General features: G+C 54.2%; 1 protein-coding gene across 1 annotated transcript; it reads right to left on the bottom strand.

Annotated features, from left to right (window-relative positions):
- Positions 1–494: 494 nt before the first annotated feature.
- GPIHBP1 (glycosylphosphatidylinositol anchored high density lipoprotein binding protein 1) lies at positions 495–2829 on the bottom strand. The gene is made up of 5 exons (XM_036922376.2): positions 2711–2829; positions 2012–2111; positions 1533–1646; positions 986–1102; positions 495–866 (listed from the first exon to the last, which is right to left on the bottom strand). The coding sequence occupies exons 1-5, from the start codon at positions 2771–2773 to the stop codon at positions 631–633; spliced, it is 630 nt and encodes a 209-aa protein (XP_036778271.2). The 5' UTR covers positions 2774–2829; the 3' UTR covers positions 495–630.
- Between the last annotated feature and the right edge of the window lie 10913 nt (positions 2830–13742).

Here is a 13742-nt window from a genome sequence, read left to right as displayed (position 1 = left end):
TGCCAGGGCAGTGAGCCTGGTGGGGTGGCCGGGAAGGGCGGTGTCTCGGGAGGCCCTGCAGGTTCTCCTGCCCGCCCTGCCCGTGGTCTACTCCTCTTCTCCTCAGGAGCCCCCAGGCTTGTTCTGGGCCCCCCAGCCGCTTCCTCCCATGGGCCAGGAAGCCTCTCTACCAAAGCTTCTTGCCCCAGACGGCCAGGAGGCAGCCAGCCCCCATTTCAGGAATAGGCAAGCCTGGCCCAAGCAGCAGGTTGCGGATGGAGGTGCCTCACTGGAGGGAAGCTGGGGAGAGAATGGGGCCAGCTCCCCCTGGCTCACGGTGCACATTTTCTCTGCCCAGGCTTTGTGGGCCCACCCTGTGAGCAGCCCAGGCTGGGACCCGAGGCCCACGTGCTGGCCATCCTGCCTTCATAGGCAGTGGCGGGAGGAGGCCAAGGATGCCAAAGAGGGAAACTGAGGAAATGCAGACAGGGCTGGAATGGCCAATGCTGGCCGTATTGTTAAAGACATGCCAAGTTTATTCTCCAAAGCCGGGAGGCCAGGGATGTGGGCAGGGCAGGGGGCAGGAGTGGGGCCGCTGGGCAGACCGCAGACTGGACAGGGTGGCACCCAGTGAGGGTGGGGGCACCCCACTCAGGACCCCATCACCTGAAGGCTGGCGAGGAGGCTGAGCAGGAGGATGGTGGGCCCAGTTGTGGGGCTGCCCTGAGGGCTGCCTGCCCCGCTGCCCTGCGAGTCCTGCCAGGGTGGGATGTTGCATAGGGTGGACTGGCAGCAGGTCATGGTCATCAGGGTCTCCTCTGCCATCTTGGTGATGGGTTGACATGTGTCTGCACACCATGCTGAGTAGGTGGTCAGGGGGCCTGACTCTGGGTGGGAGGGGCAGTGGAGGCGGGGGGGGGTGTCTCACTGAATGGGGCGCTCACAGGGCTGTGCGCCTCTCTGCTGGGTGTGGGGGCTCCCCGCCAGCCACCCCGTGTCCGCTCACCGGTCTGCCCATGGGAGACGAGGGCTTTGCAGAAGGCCTGGCTGGGGCTGCAGCTCCGTGTCTGGTCGCAGTTCTCCCCACGGCGCAGGGACCGGCAGGAGTAGCAGCGCAGCAGCGCTGGGAGGCAGGGTGTGCTCAGGCCGGGCGCCGCCAGCTCATCCCAGGGCCCAGCTCCTGCTCTCTGCTGTGCCCCCACCGCGGGCCTGGCCAGACCGCCTTGGGGCCTGCCCCCCTCTCCCCTCGCCCTGCCCTACCCCACCGGGCCTGCTGCTCTCCTGTCTGCCCGGAGGAAGTTCAGCCTCCCGGCCCTGCGGCCCCTCTCGCCACTGCTCCTTCCTTAGGCTCCCTGCTCTGGGGGGCAGCCGGGGGTCATGGTCAGGGTGGGAGGTGAGGGGTGTGCTGGGTGTCAGGACCCCTCCCCTGCAGGGGCTGTGGCCTGTCCCCTCTGCATTCTGCCAGCCCAGCACCAAGTCTGCTGCTCAGCAGGGCCCACGGAGGTGCTGAAAGAGGGACAGGTTCCCGCACCCCGGGGCTGGGGGATGGGCACCTCTGCCCCTGCTGTCTTCCTCTGCCTCCTCGTCATCCTCGTCCTCATCATCATAGTCATCCAGCCCAGAGTCCACGTTGTCCTCCTCCTCTTCGTCCTGTGTCTGCCCCCTCCCTGGCCGCGCAGGGACACCTGTAAACCTCCGCTACCCGGGCACAGAGGACACACGCTCGGGGCCCAGGGCTGCACCCCAACCCAGCCCTTGTGCACCTGGCACTTCCTTACAGACAAACACCACTGTTGTGGGCCAGCCCCTTCCAACAGCTGTCCTCATAACCCCTCAGGATGGCCTGTCCACTTTACAGAAGAGGAAACAGGCTGGGAGAGGACAGGGACCCCCGAAGCCTGCATTTTGGAGAGTCAGATTGGAGCTGGACTGTGATGTTGGGAACCTTGGGAGCCCAGGGCAGCCCCTGCACCTCCCTCTGGCCTCGCACTCCAGCTCTGCGGCCCCTTCTCTCCCGCCCTCCCCCCAGTACCTGGCTGCCCGCACAGCAAGAGGGCCAGCAGCATAGTCCGCAGTGCCTTCATCCTGGGGGGCTGCCCGCTCTGCTGGCCAGGCCTCACTCCCCTCTGGACCTATGTGAAGTGGGACAGAGGGCGTTTCCAAGGACTTCCTGGAAGCCCCTGGCCCCCCCTAGCTCCAGCCTTGAACAATGGGCTTTACACTGGCCCCCGCGCCAGGCGCCAGGCCAGGGACAGCCGTTTCCCCTGACATCTTCAGGGCCCTGGGAAGGGGGAATCACTGTGGCCGGCCTTGGGGCATCCTGGCCACCTGCGCTGCTCCGCCCTGGCCCAGCTGGTCCACCTTGGAGCCTTGGGGCCTTGGCCCTGCACTGCAGGCCTGCAAGCCTGGCCCTGGGCTGCAGCAGCTCCTGGAAGCTTCCTGTCCTGCGCCCAGACCCCTTGGGACCCGGGTGCAGGCTGCACGGCCCGAGGAGATCAGCGCCCTGGGCACTCCAGCTGCATCTTCGACCCCGAGTCAGCTCACCCGCACTCCACACCTAAGAGGAACAGGATAAATGTCCTCCCGCCATGACCCTGCCCTCCCGCCATGACCCTGCCCTCCGCCCGTGCACTTGCTCACTGGCTGCAGCTGCCCTCACGCTCAGGCCTTTGTGCTCACTGCCCCCTCTGAGTGCTCTTCCTGCTGATGTCTGCTTGGCCTCTCCCCTTGCCCGCTCAGGTGTCACCTCCTCAGACAGGCCTGCCTGCTGCTGGCCATCCCATGGCCTGTCCATCCCTGACCTTGGGGGTACCTCTCTCTGGGCAGAGGCTGTCCAGGGCAGGGCCCAGCATCACCACCTGCTGGGTGAGGGCACAGAGGCAAGTAGGTGGGGGAGCCTCAGAGCCGCCGGGGCCTGCCTTCCTAGACCCACCTGCCCTCCGAGGCCCACCCACCTTCCTAGGCCCACCTGACCTCTGGCCAGGAGTGCATCCTGAGAGGCCTAGCTGCTCAGAGCTGACTTGGCAGCCCCTGATCTCTCCTTGGGGGCACTACTTCCTTTGGGCCACAGGTGGTGGGCACTGAGGTGCTGGAATCCCTGTGCCTCCTGGGAAAGTGGGCAGCAGGGTGAAGCCTGGAGTCAGGGATGTAAGGCAGCCAGTTATTTGCACACCTCATTGCCTGGGCTACTCCCTTAGCTTGCCTGGCCTCAGTTTCCCTGACTGTCAGTGGTTGTCTGGTGTGCTGCCTGCAGCAGAGGTTGACAGGGGGCCCCGGGGTGAGACCGCCTGGGCCCTGGGCCAGGCTCCCCAATTCCCTGGCTCCAGGTCTTGGGCCAGCCCCTTGGCTCCCCGGTCTCAGGGTCCTTGTAGTGGTGGGGGTCACTGGGGAATAACCAGGGGGAGTTCCTAGTCCCATCAAGCTAGAGGGCAGAGCTCCGCTACAGCTGGGGGTCCCCAAAGTCCTCACTGGCTGCCATGTCCAGGGCAGACATGTTGCTGTCCTCACAGGGAGGGAAGCTGGGATCTCTGGTCCCCAAGGCCCTGGTGCCATGTGGAATGTGGGCTGGCCGCTGGGGGTGGGCTCTCCACTTGGCCTTTCCAAGGCTGCATTAAAAAGTACCAGCTCCCAGGCTGGAGGCTGGACATCCAAGACCCAGGTGTCGCAGGGCTGTGTCCTCCTGAGGCCCTTCTTCTTGACAGGCAGATGCCATCTTCTCCCCGTGTCCTCACCTGGGTCCCTCTGTGCGGGTCTGCGTCGTGACCTCCCCTGTTTATAAAGGCACCAGTCAGATTGGATCAGGGCTGCCCTAATGACCTCACTTTCACTTGAATACATCTACAAAGACTCCATTTCCAAACAAGATCACATTCTAAGCCCTGGGGGTCAGGACTCCAGCACAGCCTACTGCGGGGACATGGTGCTCCATGGCTGCCTCAGTCTGCCCAGCCCTGGTGCACTCTGAGTTTTGTCCCTCAGCACGTCCCCAAGGCTGGGGTGAGGCATTGGAGATGGGGGTGTTCTGGAAGCCCTGTGGAGGCATGGAAGTTTGTGGGCTGGGGTGACCCTGCAGCCAGTACCTCAAACAAACAACAGACTGCCCCCTCCTTAGTGACTGGTTTTCTCTCTCCTCTACCCTATCCCTAGCTGAAAGGTCCTGGTCACCGATTCAGATGTGGGGGGTGGGTTTCCCCACACTATCCAGCTCTCCCGACACCAGCAGGGTGGCCTACGGATTCAGCTCAGTCCGCACTGTGCACCTGCAGTCAGTGCCAGACCCCACCAGTTCAGGGCCCAGTCCCACAAGACGGCCACCACTTCAGAGGCCAATGGTACGTCCAGGTTGTCACTGGAGGCTGGGGGGAAAGGAGCAGGAGGCTGGGGGAGCCCAGCAACAGCAACAGGGGGAGCCCACGGCCCCCATGGTGGTGAGGGTGTAGCCGGGAAACCAGGGGCAGACACCCCGTGTGAAGAGCGGTGTCAGGATTCGTGGGTGGCAACTTGGCGGGCACCTGAGGCTCCTGGGCAGGCTACTGTGCCTGCGGGGCCATGGCCTCCGAGCTCTGCTCCCCAGAGTGATGAGACCCCACGAGGCGTCATGGGGCTGCTGCAGAGACCGAGGGAGGCCACAGGCCTCTCTAGGTCAGACCTTAAAAACAGTGGCTGTGCTTTGGTCTAGTTTATACTTTTGGCTTTTGTGTAAAATCTCCTTTGAGGGAAAGAGTCCAGTGCCTAGCAAACTGGGTGGAAGGGGAACTTAAATTGGGTAATAACAATATGGCTCTTTTTCATCTAACTTTTCCGATTTACTTTTCTTTGAATCTCTCCTGGATAAGCCCTTCCCTCACAGTGTATGGATGAATTTCTAGGCTTTTGGCTGCAAATCTGAGAGAACCTGATTCAAAATGAATATCATTAATGGCAAGAAAGAAGGGTCCCGTAACAGATCAGGAAGTCTCAGGGTTGGGTGGCTTCAGGGACACTAGATTCAAGGGCTTAACAGCCAAGAGTGTTTTCATCTCTCCACTCTGCAGTCCTCAGTGCTTGGGAGAAATCCCCTCATGCCCACAGGATGGCTGCTGCAGTTCAAGACATGCCACACACACCCGACAGCCTGGAGAAGGGGGCACACCTTTTCCAGGCCGTGATATTTTTGTATGAATATAACTGATACCCAGAAAAATACTCAAATGAAATTCATCCTGATGAATTTTTGCAAACTGGAAATATCCACATAATCAACCTTTACATCAGAAAAGAGCATATTAAGAGCACCGCAGGACACCACTGTGCCCCCTTCCAGTCACACCACATCCACGGGTGGCCACTCTGCCTTCTCATGCCATAGGTGATCACCCCAGTGCCATTTGTGCTGTTGGAGTCACACAGCAGGCACTCTCCTGTCTGGCTCGCGTTACTCCTGGAAGGCTTCTGAGATTCATCTGCACTGTTGTGGTTAGGGATTGTTTGTTTCTTTCCAGTGCTGTACAGTATCATGTCATGTATTTATCCATCCTACAGAGGATGGCCTTTGCATAGTTTTCATATTTTGGCTCTTCCAAATAGTGCTGGTATGAACATTCTTGTACATGTCATTTTGTTTCTTTCATGAAAAAAATTCTGGTGTAATTTCATACAGTTAAGTGTGCAAACCTTAAGTACACAGGTTGATGACATTAGATATATGCAATGTACCACATATATATGTATATACATGTATATACAATGTAACAACACTCATGTGGAGATACAGAGCATGCCAGGAACCTGGAAGGCTCCCTTGTGCCTCTCTGTCAGAACCCTTGTCCCCAGTGGGAGCATGAGCCTGCTGCAGATGATTCTGTTCTACGATGGAGGTTGGCCATGCCATTCTTAGAGTGAGGCGCCTTCCCCATAAATCCCCCTTATAGGCATCCTTTTGGGCCAGAATTGCTTCCTGTCTTTTTGATTAAACTGATCACTGACAAATGTTTTGCCACACCTGGATGACATGAGGAAGGACTTACGTCTGGGCTGAGGTTGCCTTCGTGGAGAATTCTTGAACAAACTTTTGGTTCTGTCAAGGAAAAGGGGTGGATGGACACTAGGGAAGCAATGTTGCAGGGTGGTGTTGTCATTGTCCAATCAGAATTATGCCAGCCATGCACAACCCTATGGTTGGCTTGGAGGCGCAGATACATGCAAAGTGTTGGGCATATAGGAAGAAGTCATACGAGCATTTACGAGGCCAGACATTTTACTAAGATTTCTACCTGCACCTCTCACTGAGCCCATGTGCTGACCCTGGCATCCTTACCTTCTACATCTGTTTTATAAAATTTATAAAACTTGAAGTCTCTTTTGATGGCAAGATACAGCAGGATGACGGTGGGAAGATGGAAGGCAGAACTCTAGAGCTTGCAGTGGGTCCACGTGGGGTTACTGCCAGGGCAGGGGGACTGTGAGTGGGGGCTGCAGGGACAGCTCATGGATGGCCAGTGGGGCAGGGGGTGCTCTTTGGAATGACATTGGCTCCAGGGTCCAGCAGCTGCCCCTAGCTGTCTGGTACCAGGCCCTGGGACAGTTAAGGCCAGAGGAGTATAGTGGCCTGAAATGTGAAAGTATGACAAGGGAAATGCTGTGGGGCTACCTTGTTAACCTTAAAATAAAGCTGTCAGTTCTTTTACCAGCAAAACAGGTTTATTTGGGAGCAGCAGAGAACTGTGCAATGAGCAGCTCCCGCAGAACCACAGGCAAGTTCACAAGCAGGGCAAGGGGGAGGGAGCACTTTTACAGAGGAAAAGGGATTTGATCAACAAAAATCCCATTGGAGGAAAGTGGGAATTCTGTGTTGTGACTGTTCATAGGCTCGGTTGTGAGCCTCTCATTGGCTGGGCTGTTGCTGGGGCTGGAGGAAACCTTCCCCCAGCTGGGAGTATAGTGCAGGTTTTTACCTGCGGGGGAGGGTGGGGCGACTGACTGGGAGGAGTGGGCAGGAGAGCGCCCCCTGCTGGCCTCCTGACTCCACTTCAGTGCTGTTCCCCTTCGATATTTTCACATTTGCTCCTTTTGATCAAGAACTTTCTCTGAAAGCACGGCTGATCCAGAGTCAGGGTTTCCATATTTAGTGGATTTATCCTCAGCCTGGAAGGACCTTTCCTGGCTGTCATGGCCTACTTTGGAGGGAAGGTGCATAGCAGTTGGAAACCACTTAAGGCTGCTTTGAGTGACAAGGAAAGTTAGGAAGGAGACCTCTCAGGAACTTCCATACAAAGTCTAATTTTTCAAGGTCATAGGCATTGGAATTCATCTCCTTATTTGGTACATCAATTTTATAAAAGCTTGATGTGGGTAAAATTGCAATATTCCCAGAATCTCTCCCCTGGCCTTAGGGCATCTCCATATCAATAGGTGTTTCCAAGGGGAGGAGAGAAGTGGCCCATCTCCAGATGAATAGGTGACTACAGGGGGGAGCAAGGGCATTATCTGAACTGGAGAGGCTGGGTGGAGTCCCTTTTTTGCCTCTGGGTCACAAGAGACATGGGTGAGCAGAAGTGGACAACTGCTTGTAAGCAGTAAATGGGTTTCTCCCACTTTATTTCTCCCTTTGACTGATTTTGGTTTAAAGGTGTTTTGCCCTAGGCTGGGAAAATATCTTCCCACCAGAGTTACATCTGGAAGTACTTGGCAAGACATCTGAACCTGAAATCTGTCTTCATGGGTGTGACCCTTGGGTGGGCTACCCTTAGAGATGGTGAGGAGATGCCTGGAGCTGCCCCTGTGGATGGTGGGGAGGCCCCAGTGGCTGCAGTGGTAGAGGGTGCAGCTTCAGGAGCCCCCATCTGTGGGGCTACCAACTGGGGAGCCCCTAATGGGGAATTGGTCTAGGGTAAAAGCACCTCTTAGAGGGGTGGGTCCTGCCCCAGAATTGAGGAAGGGTGGAGACATCGGAAGCTGAGGAATTAGTGCTCCATGAGATAGACTGCTTAGAGGCCCCGAGTGGCTGTGTAGCAGCCAGGATTGTGGGATGTCTTTTTCTTGAGACAGTGGAAAGAGTTACTGAGGAGAGAGAGAGGGTCATAGAGGACAGAGATAGACTTCAGCAGGAGAGAGACACACTTCAGCATCGCTTGGAGGAGCTGGGTTATGACCTGTCAGATGCCCTTAAGGAAGAGGGACAGTTATTGAGAAGACAAGTCACGCTCCTGGAAGATCTGTTAGCAGCGAGGGAGGAGGCACCTGGAGAATCTGCGTTATCGGAGGCCGTGGGGGAGGTGGGGGAGAGCAGCGCCTTCAGCACCAGAGATGGCAAAGAAGGTGCTGGGAGAGGATAAGGTGTGGCTGAGGCCGATCTGTTGCTGGGGCCACCACCTGAGGCACCAGCCTCTCCTGTACGAAAGGCCCGCCCGGTTGTAATTCAGAAAATAAAAATGCAACAACTGTGGGCTCCTCAGGGGGAGGAGCAGCCCCTTCCCCAGGTTGTGGAGCACTCCATGCTCTGCCCCTATACCCAGGATGAGCAGCTGGTGGACATGAGTGTCTGATAGCGGCAGAGGCCGACAGAACTTCTGCCTGCATGACTTTTGTGTCTCTGGGTTATGAAAAACATTATTATGTCAGGTACTGAGATGAGTAGAATGGCTTCCCTGATGACTCACCCTTTCCTTTGGCAGCAGTTGCAAAGTGCCCATCACACCTCAGGGAATCAGATGCTTCTGGATTGACTGACAGCAGCTATCAGGGCTGTCTAATTGGCTGACAGCAGTTTGGCCTAATCAGGGTGATTTGTCATGCTTACACACTAGCTGGAAAACATATGCAGAGCTCCAGCAAGGGTTAAGGGAGTTAGGCATGAAAAATATCCTCTATACTATGAACCCTTAGGGACCCAATGAGGAGCTGTTCACTGTAGGAATGAGAAACCTGGTGCTCCATACAGCAACTCCATCTCTCTTTGGGTCCCTACTGACTATTCTTGCCCCTCACATAAGGCAACCCATAAGTGAGGCTACTCATATGTTAGCAAATCTGGGGGAGGTTGAAACAATAAGGACACGGAAGGAAAAATGGGCTAATGCTGAGAGGGAGGTGTAAAGGGCCCTGTGAAGGTCTCGAAGACCCAGATATGGATTGATTTGATAAAGGCTGGGGTAGTGAAAGAAAAACTTGATGGGCAGCCCAATAAGATCTTGTTAGAACTGTGGCACCAATTAAAGCCACAGAGCAGTTCTAGCCACTGAGGTCCAGGACATGGAAGCCAGACGGAAAGCCCCATGTCTAGCCTGTGTCCCTGCAGGACTTCCTAGGGGAGAGTGCTCAGGCTCTATCTGGGTCTTCACCCCCACAGGAGGATGATTTGGCATCACTGTTTGGGGGGTTCAAGGCCCCCACCTTGGGGGTGCATGGGGAGGATCAGAGGCTACATGTAGCATTAGCAATTCACTGGTCCCCTGTGAATGCACGTGTCCTGGCGCTGGTGGGCACAGGAGCTGAGTGTTCTCTGATCCATGGCAACCCTGAGCGTTTTCCCATGAGGAAAGCCCAAATCCCATTGGGGATAGGGCATTTGCCCCCAAAGGAGTATACCGTGTGCATTTCTCCCATCCCTGAATGTATTTTTGGGGGTAGATATACTGCAGGGCCTGTGGTTACAAATCACTGCAGGTGAGTTCAGACTGAGAGTACATGGAGAGTATGTGTGATAAAAGCTGTTCTGAGGGGACAGGCTAAGCACCCACCTGTAGCTCTGCCTGTACCTCGGCGGGTGACAAATACTAAGCAATATAAATTGCCTGCGGGGACACAAGGAAATTGGAGAAACTCTACAGGAGTTGGAGAGGGTGGGCATCATAAAGCCCACTCATCATCCTTTTAATTCCCCAGGGTGGCCAGTGAGAAAGCCAGACGGCTCCTGGCATATGACCGTGGGCTACAGGGAACTGAATAAAGTCTCACCCCCTTTGCATGCTGCTGCTGTCCCCTCATAGCAGATGCTCTGGACACCCTCAGCCATGATCTGGGAATGTATCATTATGTTATAGACCTTGCTGATGCTTTCTTCTCTATTGACATAGCACAGGAAAGCCAGGAACAGTTTACCTTCACATGGGAAGGCCGGCAGTGGACATTCACTGTCCTTCCACAGGGATACCAACACAGTCCCACCATCTTCACAAACTTGTAGCCCGGAACTTGGCCACATGGAAGAAAGTGCAAACAGTGCAGTTGTATCATTACATTAATGATATTATGCTCACGTCTGATTCTCTTTGGTTTAGAAGGGGCAGTTCCTAGGCTGCTGCAACACCTACAGGAGGAAGGATGGGCTGTGAACAACACCAGGGTTCAGGGACCTGGTTTGTCTGTCAAATTCTTGGGGGTTGTCTGGTCAGGTAAAACTCAAGTTATCCCAGAAGCAGTCATAGACAAGGTCCAAGCCTTCCCCACCCCAGCACTGCGGCAGTATTACAGGAGTTTTGGGGTCTTTTGGGCTACTGGAGAGTGTTTATCCTGCACTTGGCAGAAATTCAGAAGCCCTTATACAGGTTGGTATGAAAGGGCATCAGGTGGGTCTGGGAGGAGACGTGCAGCTGCTTTTACTGCTGCTAAGCACACAGTCAAGGCCATACAGGCCTTGAGTGTAATGGACGCATCAAGGCCCTGTGAGCTAGATATTCACATAACCAAGGAGGGCTGTGGATGGGGCCTTTGACAGTGACTTGAACAGACACGCCAACCTATTGGATACTGGTCACAACTTGGAAAGGAGCAGAGGTCCGGTCCACCTTGACAGAGAAGCAACTGGCTGCTGTGCACCACGCCTTGCTGGCTACGGAGCCCATTGCTGGAACAGCTCCAACCAAGGTTATTTTTTTCTACAGTCCCGGTGGCCTGGACCCGCCCCTGGCTGCAGCTGTTGCATGACTGCTCTGAACTCCCTCCCTGTTCAGCTTCTGACCACCTGTGGAATGGATGAGCTATGGACTTAATCTGCATAGGACTTTGAGCCTAGCTGAATCCTCTGGCTTGAGGATTATCATGATTTGATTGGTTGTTATTGTATGTTATTAGTCTGGTTATAGTGCTCCAGTTTTCTCACACAGGGGCCATTATGGAAGATGGGGAACAAGTAGATTGTGAGGTGAGATTTCTGGAGGGGTGGCTTTGGGTAAAATTGCAGTATTTCCAGAATCCCTGCCCTGGCCTTAGTGCATCTCCATATCAGTAGGTGTTTCCAAGGGGTGGAGAGAAGCAGTCCACCTCCAGATGAATAGGTAATTACAAGGGGGAGCGAGGGCATATCTGGACCAGAGAGGTTGGGTGGGGTCCCTTTTTTGTAGGTGGGTCATGAGAGACACGGGCGAGCAGAAGTGGATGATTGCTTGTAAGTAATAAATGGGTTTCTCCCACTTTATTTTTCCCTTTGACTGATTTCAGTTTCAAAGATATTTTGCCTTGGGATACTCCCCCCGGAGTTACACTTGAAAAAATACAGAACTTAATTATACAAAACAGAAGTAAACATGACAATTCCAAGTTGCGTGATGGTCCTAAACCAGGACCTGAAGTCTGAAAGTAGCCGACTGAAAATATTGATTGGCACTTATCCCAACTGAGGGCTGAAGGGTTCTCCCTATGGAGGCAATCCCAGAGTCACGGCCGCCTCCTGGAGGTCCCCGCATAAGCAGCCGTGAAAGTGGAATTGTGCACACCGTGAGAGCACACGGGAAGAAATAGCTGCGTGCGTCGGGGAGATACGGTGTAGGTATAAACAATAGGGAGTAGCTGATGAACTCTGCAAAAACAGCAGCAAAACCTCAAACATATATTAAAACAGAATTATTATCTCAAAGTAACTCTTATCCGATACTACACCCTGTAAAGCTGCAGATTCAGAGACCAGGGCTTTGGATAAGAACCAGAGTCAGTTAATAGATGAAAGAAAGACTTCTGTGGATTCTGACCCCTCTAACCCTTCAGAAAAAGCTCACAGGATCATGGCTGTTCCCAAAAGGCGGTAACCACAAGGAGGGGTCTCCCCCTTCAGCAAGGGTTTGGGAAATGCAGACAAGGGCTTCTCTTTCCATGGGATGAGAGGCAGTAGACAGTGAGGAAACGTATGCAGCCCCCGTCCCGACATCCTGGGAAAGCTGCCTCGCCTAACGTCATTTGCTTCAGTTCCGGGAAACCTTCATTTTCAGGTCAGCAGACAGAGTGCAGGGCCAGCATGGTTGTGCTCTCTTTTGGCGTACTGTGCACCCAGGAGTCTTCCCTCAAGTTTGGCAGCACCAGGGGTGGTTAGCGGCTCCTGAAGAGAACCTTTCTAGGGAGGCTGAGGAGCATGGAGGTGTCTCTTCCAATAGATGAAATTTCCAGGTTAGGTGTGGTGCTTAAGGTCCTTGTCTCCTGGGAGTGCATCGTGAATAGACCGCTCTGCCAAAGCATGGCTGCTTGAAGAGAGGCCACTGGGCCTTCACAATACTGGAGTATGTCTCCTTTATTGACTGCAGGTCGAGGGGGAGGGGGCCAGGCGCACTGGATGTCCTGTGACTGCCTCAGAGGGTGAGAGTCTACGAGCTCCAAAGGGAAGGATCTGAGACTTAGAAGGACCAGTGTTAGTGCTTTTGGCCAAGGCATTTGTAGGGTCTCTGCAAATTCTGCCGACTGAGTCTCAGTAGTACTGTTAATGCATTAGACTATCCCTGAGGATTGAGGATGGTATGCTTGATAGAAATGCTGTGAAACTGGCCTGACAGCCCAGACTAGTCAAAGCATCTGTCCCATAACATGGGTTCCTGGATCGCTATGAAGTTTGAGATGGGGGCCCCCAGGTAGGGAAAATCTTCCTATGAGAGGTTTGGGAAGGGAGCAAAAACGCAGACCATCTGGGCATTGGAAAAAAGTGGACCCTGCCCAGAAAGTTCTATCATCCAAATCAGCTTTTAATGTTCGTGAAAGTCAGGGCCTCTGTGAACCCAGGGCATCACTGTCCATGCATGTTTCTGTCCTTCCCAAGAGGAAGCACAAAGACACAGTCTGTCCTTATCAACAGGAATCCTAGCAGTGCACCGCACAGATCAGTTACAGGGAAGCATTTACTTCTAGTGGGGGTGGATGTCAGCACCTTAGGGAGGCCAGGAAGAACAGGGTGGGAGGACTTTGTACAACTTCACTGCCTGCTCAGGAGGGGGACCTGACCAGCCTCCAGCTGGGGCCTCAAAACTGGGTCAGAACTACACGATAAAGACTATATTACAGCAGAACTGGGACCTAAACCCCAGTCTTGCTTTGCCCCAGGCTCCTATTTTCTCTCCCTGTTACTGGTCCCAGCATTCACTTTCTAGTATCTTGGACTCTGAGATTCTGGAGTAAATTAAGAGGAGAAAAATCCAGTTAATGGCAGAAATTTAGGGAATTTTTGTTTTTTAATCATTCTCCTGCAATCAACGAGCTATGTGGGGACTGGGTCCAGAGCATCTCCACACACACACTAGGGAAAATGCAAACATTTCATTATGAAACGTCCAAGCACTCACAACAGCAGGGCATTGTGAGACTGTGATTTGTAATAAGGACTGTATATTTGGTCTTCCTCCCCTTCCTGGTGCAGAGATCCTAAAACCCTTGGGATTTCCTAAGTGATGAGAGGGAACAGGGACAATGTGTTATGTTAATGAAGTGGCTTTTAGAAAGCAGGTGGTCACCAAGGATGGCACTGGTTGCCAGGGGAACCAGCCATGTGATCAGAGGGTTGGAGCTTCCAGGCCCCAACACCCAACCTCCAG

Source organism: Manis pentadactyla, chromosome 3, assembly GCF_030020395.1.
Source record: "Manis pentadactyla isolate mManPen7 chromosome 3, mManPen7.hap1, whole genome shotgun sequence".
Classification (NCBI taxonomy): domain Eukaryota; kingdom Metazoa; phylum Chordata; class Mammalia; order Pholidota; family Manidae; genus Manis; species Manis pentadactyla.
This window is presented reverse-complemented; position numbering and strand designations above follow the sequence as displayed.

Excerpts from the sequence above, each read along its gene's own strand:
- GPIHBP1 (XM_036922376.2), bottom strand. The coding sequence starts at position 2,773 with ATGGACAGGCCATGGGATGGCCAGCAGCAGGCAGGCCTGTCTGAGGAG. Across the intron at positions 2,112-2,710 it reads AGGAGGTGACACCTGAGCGG|GTCCAGAGGGGAGTGAGGCC; the intron begins GCAAGGGGAGAG and ends CACTTCACATAG. Across the intron at positions 1,647-2,011 it reads CTTGCTGTGCGGGCAGCCAG|GGAGGGGGCAGACACAGGAC; the intron begins GTACTGGGGGGA and ends CTGCGCGGCCAG.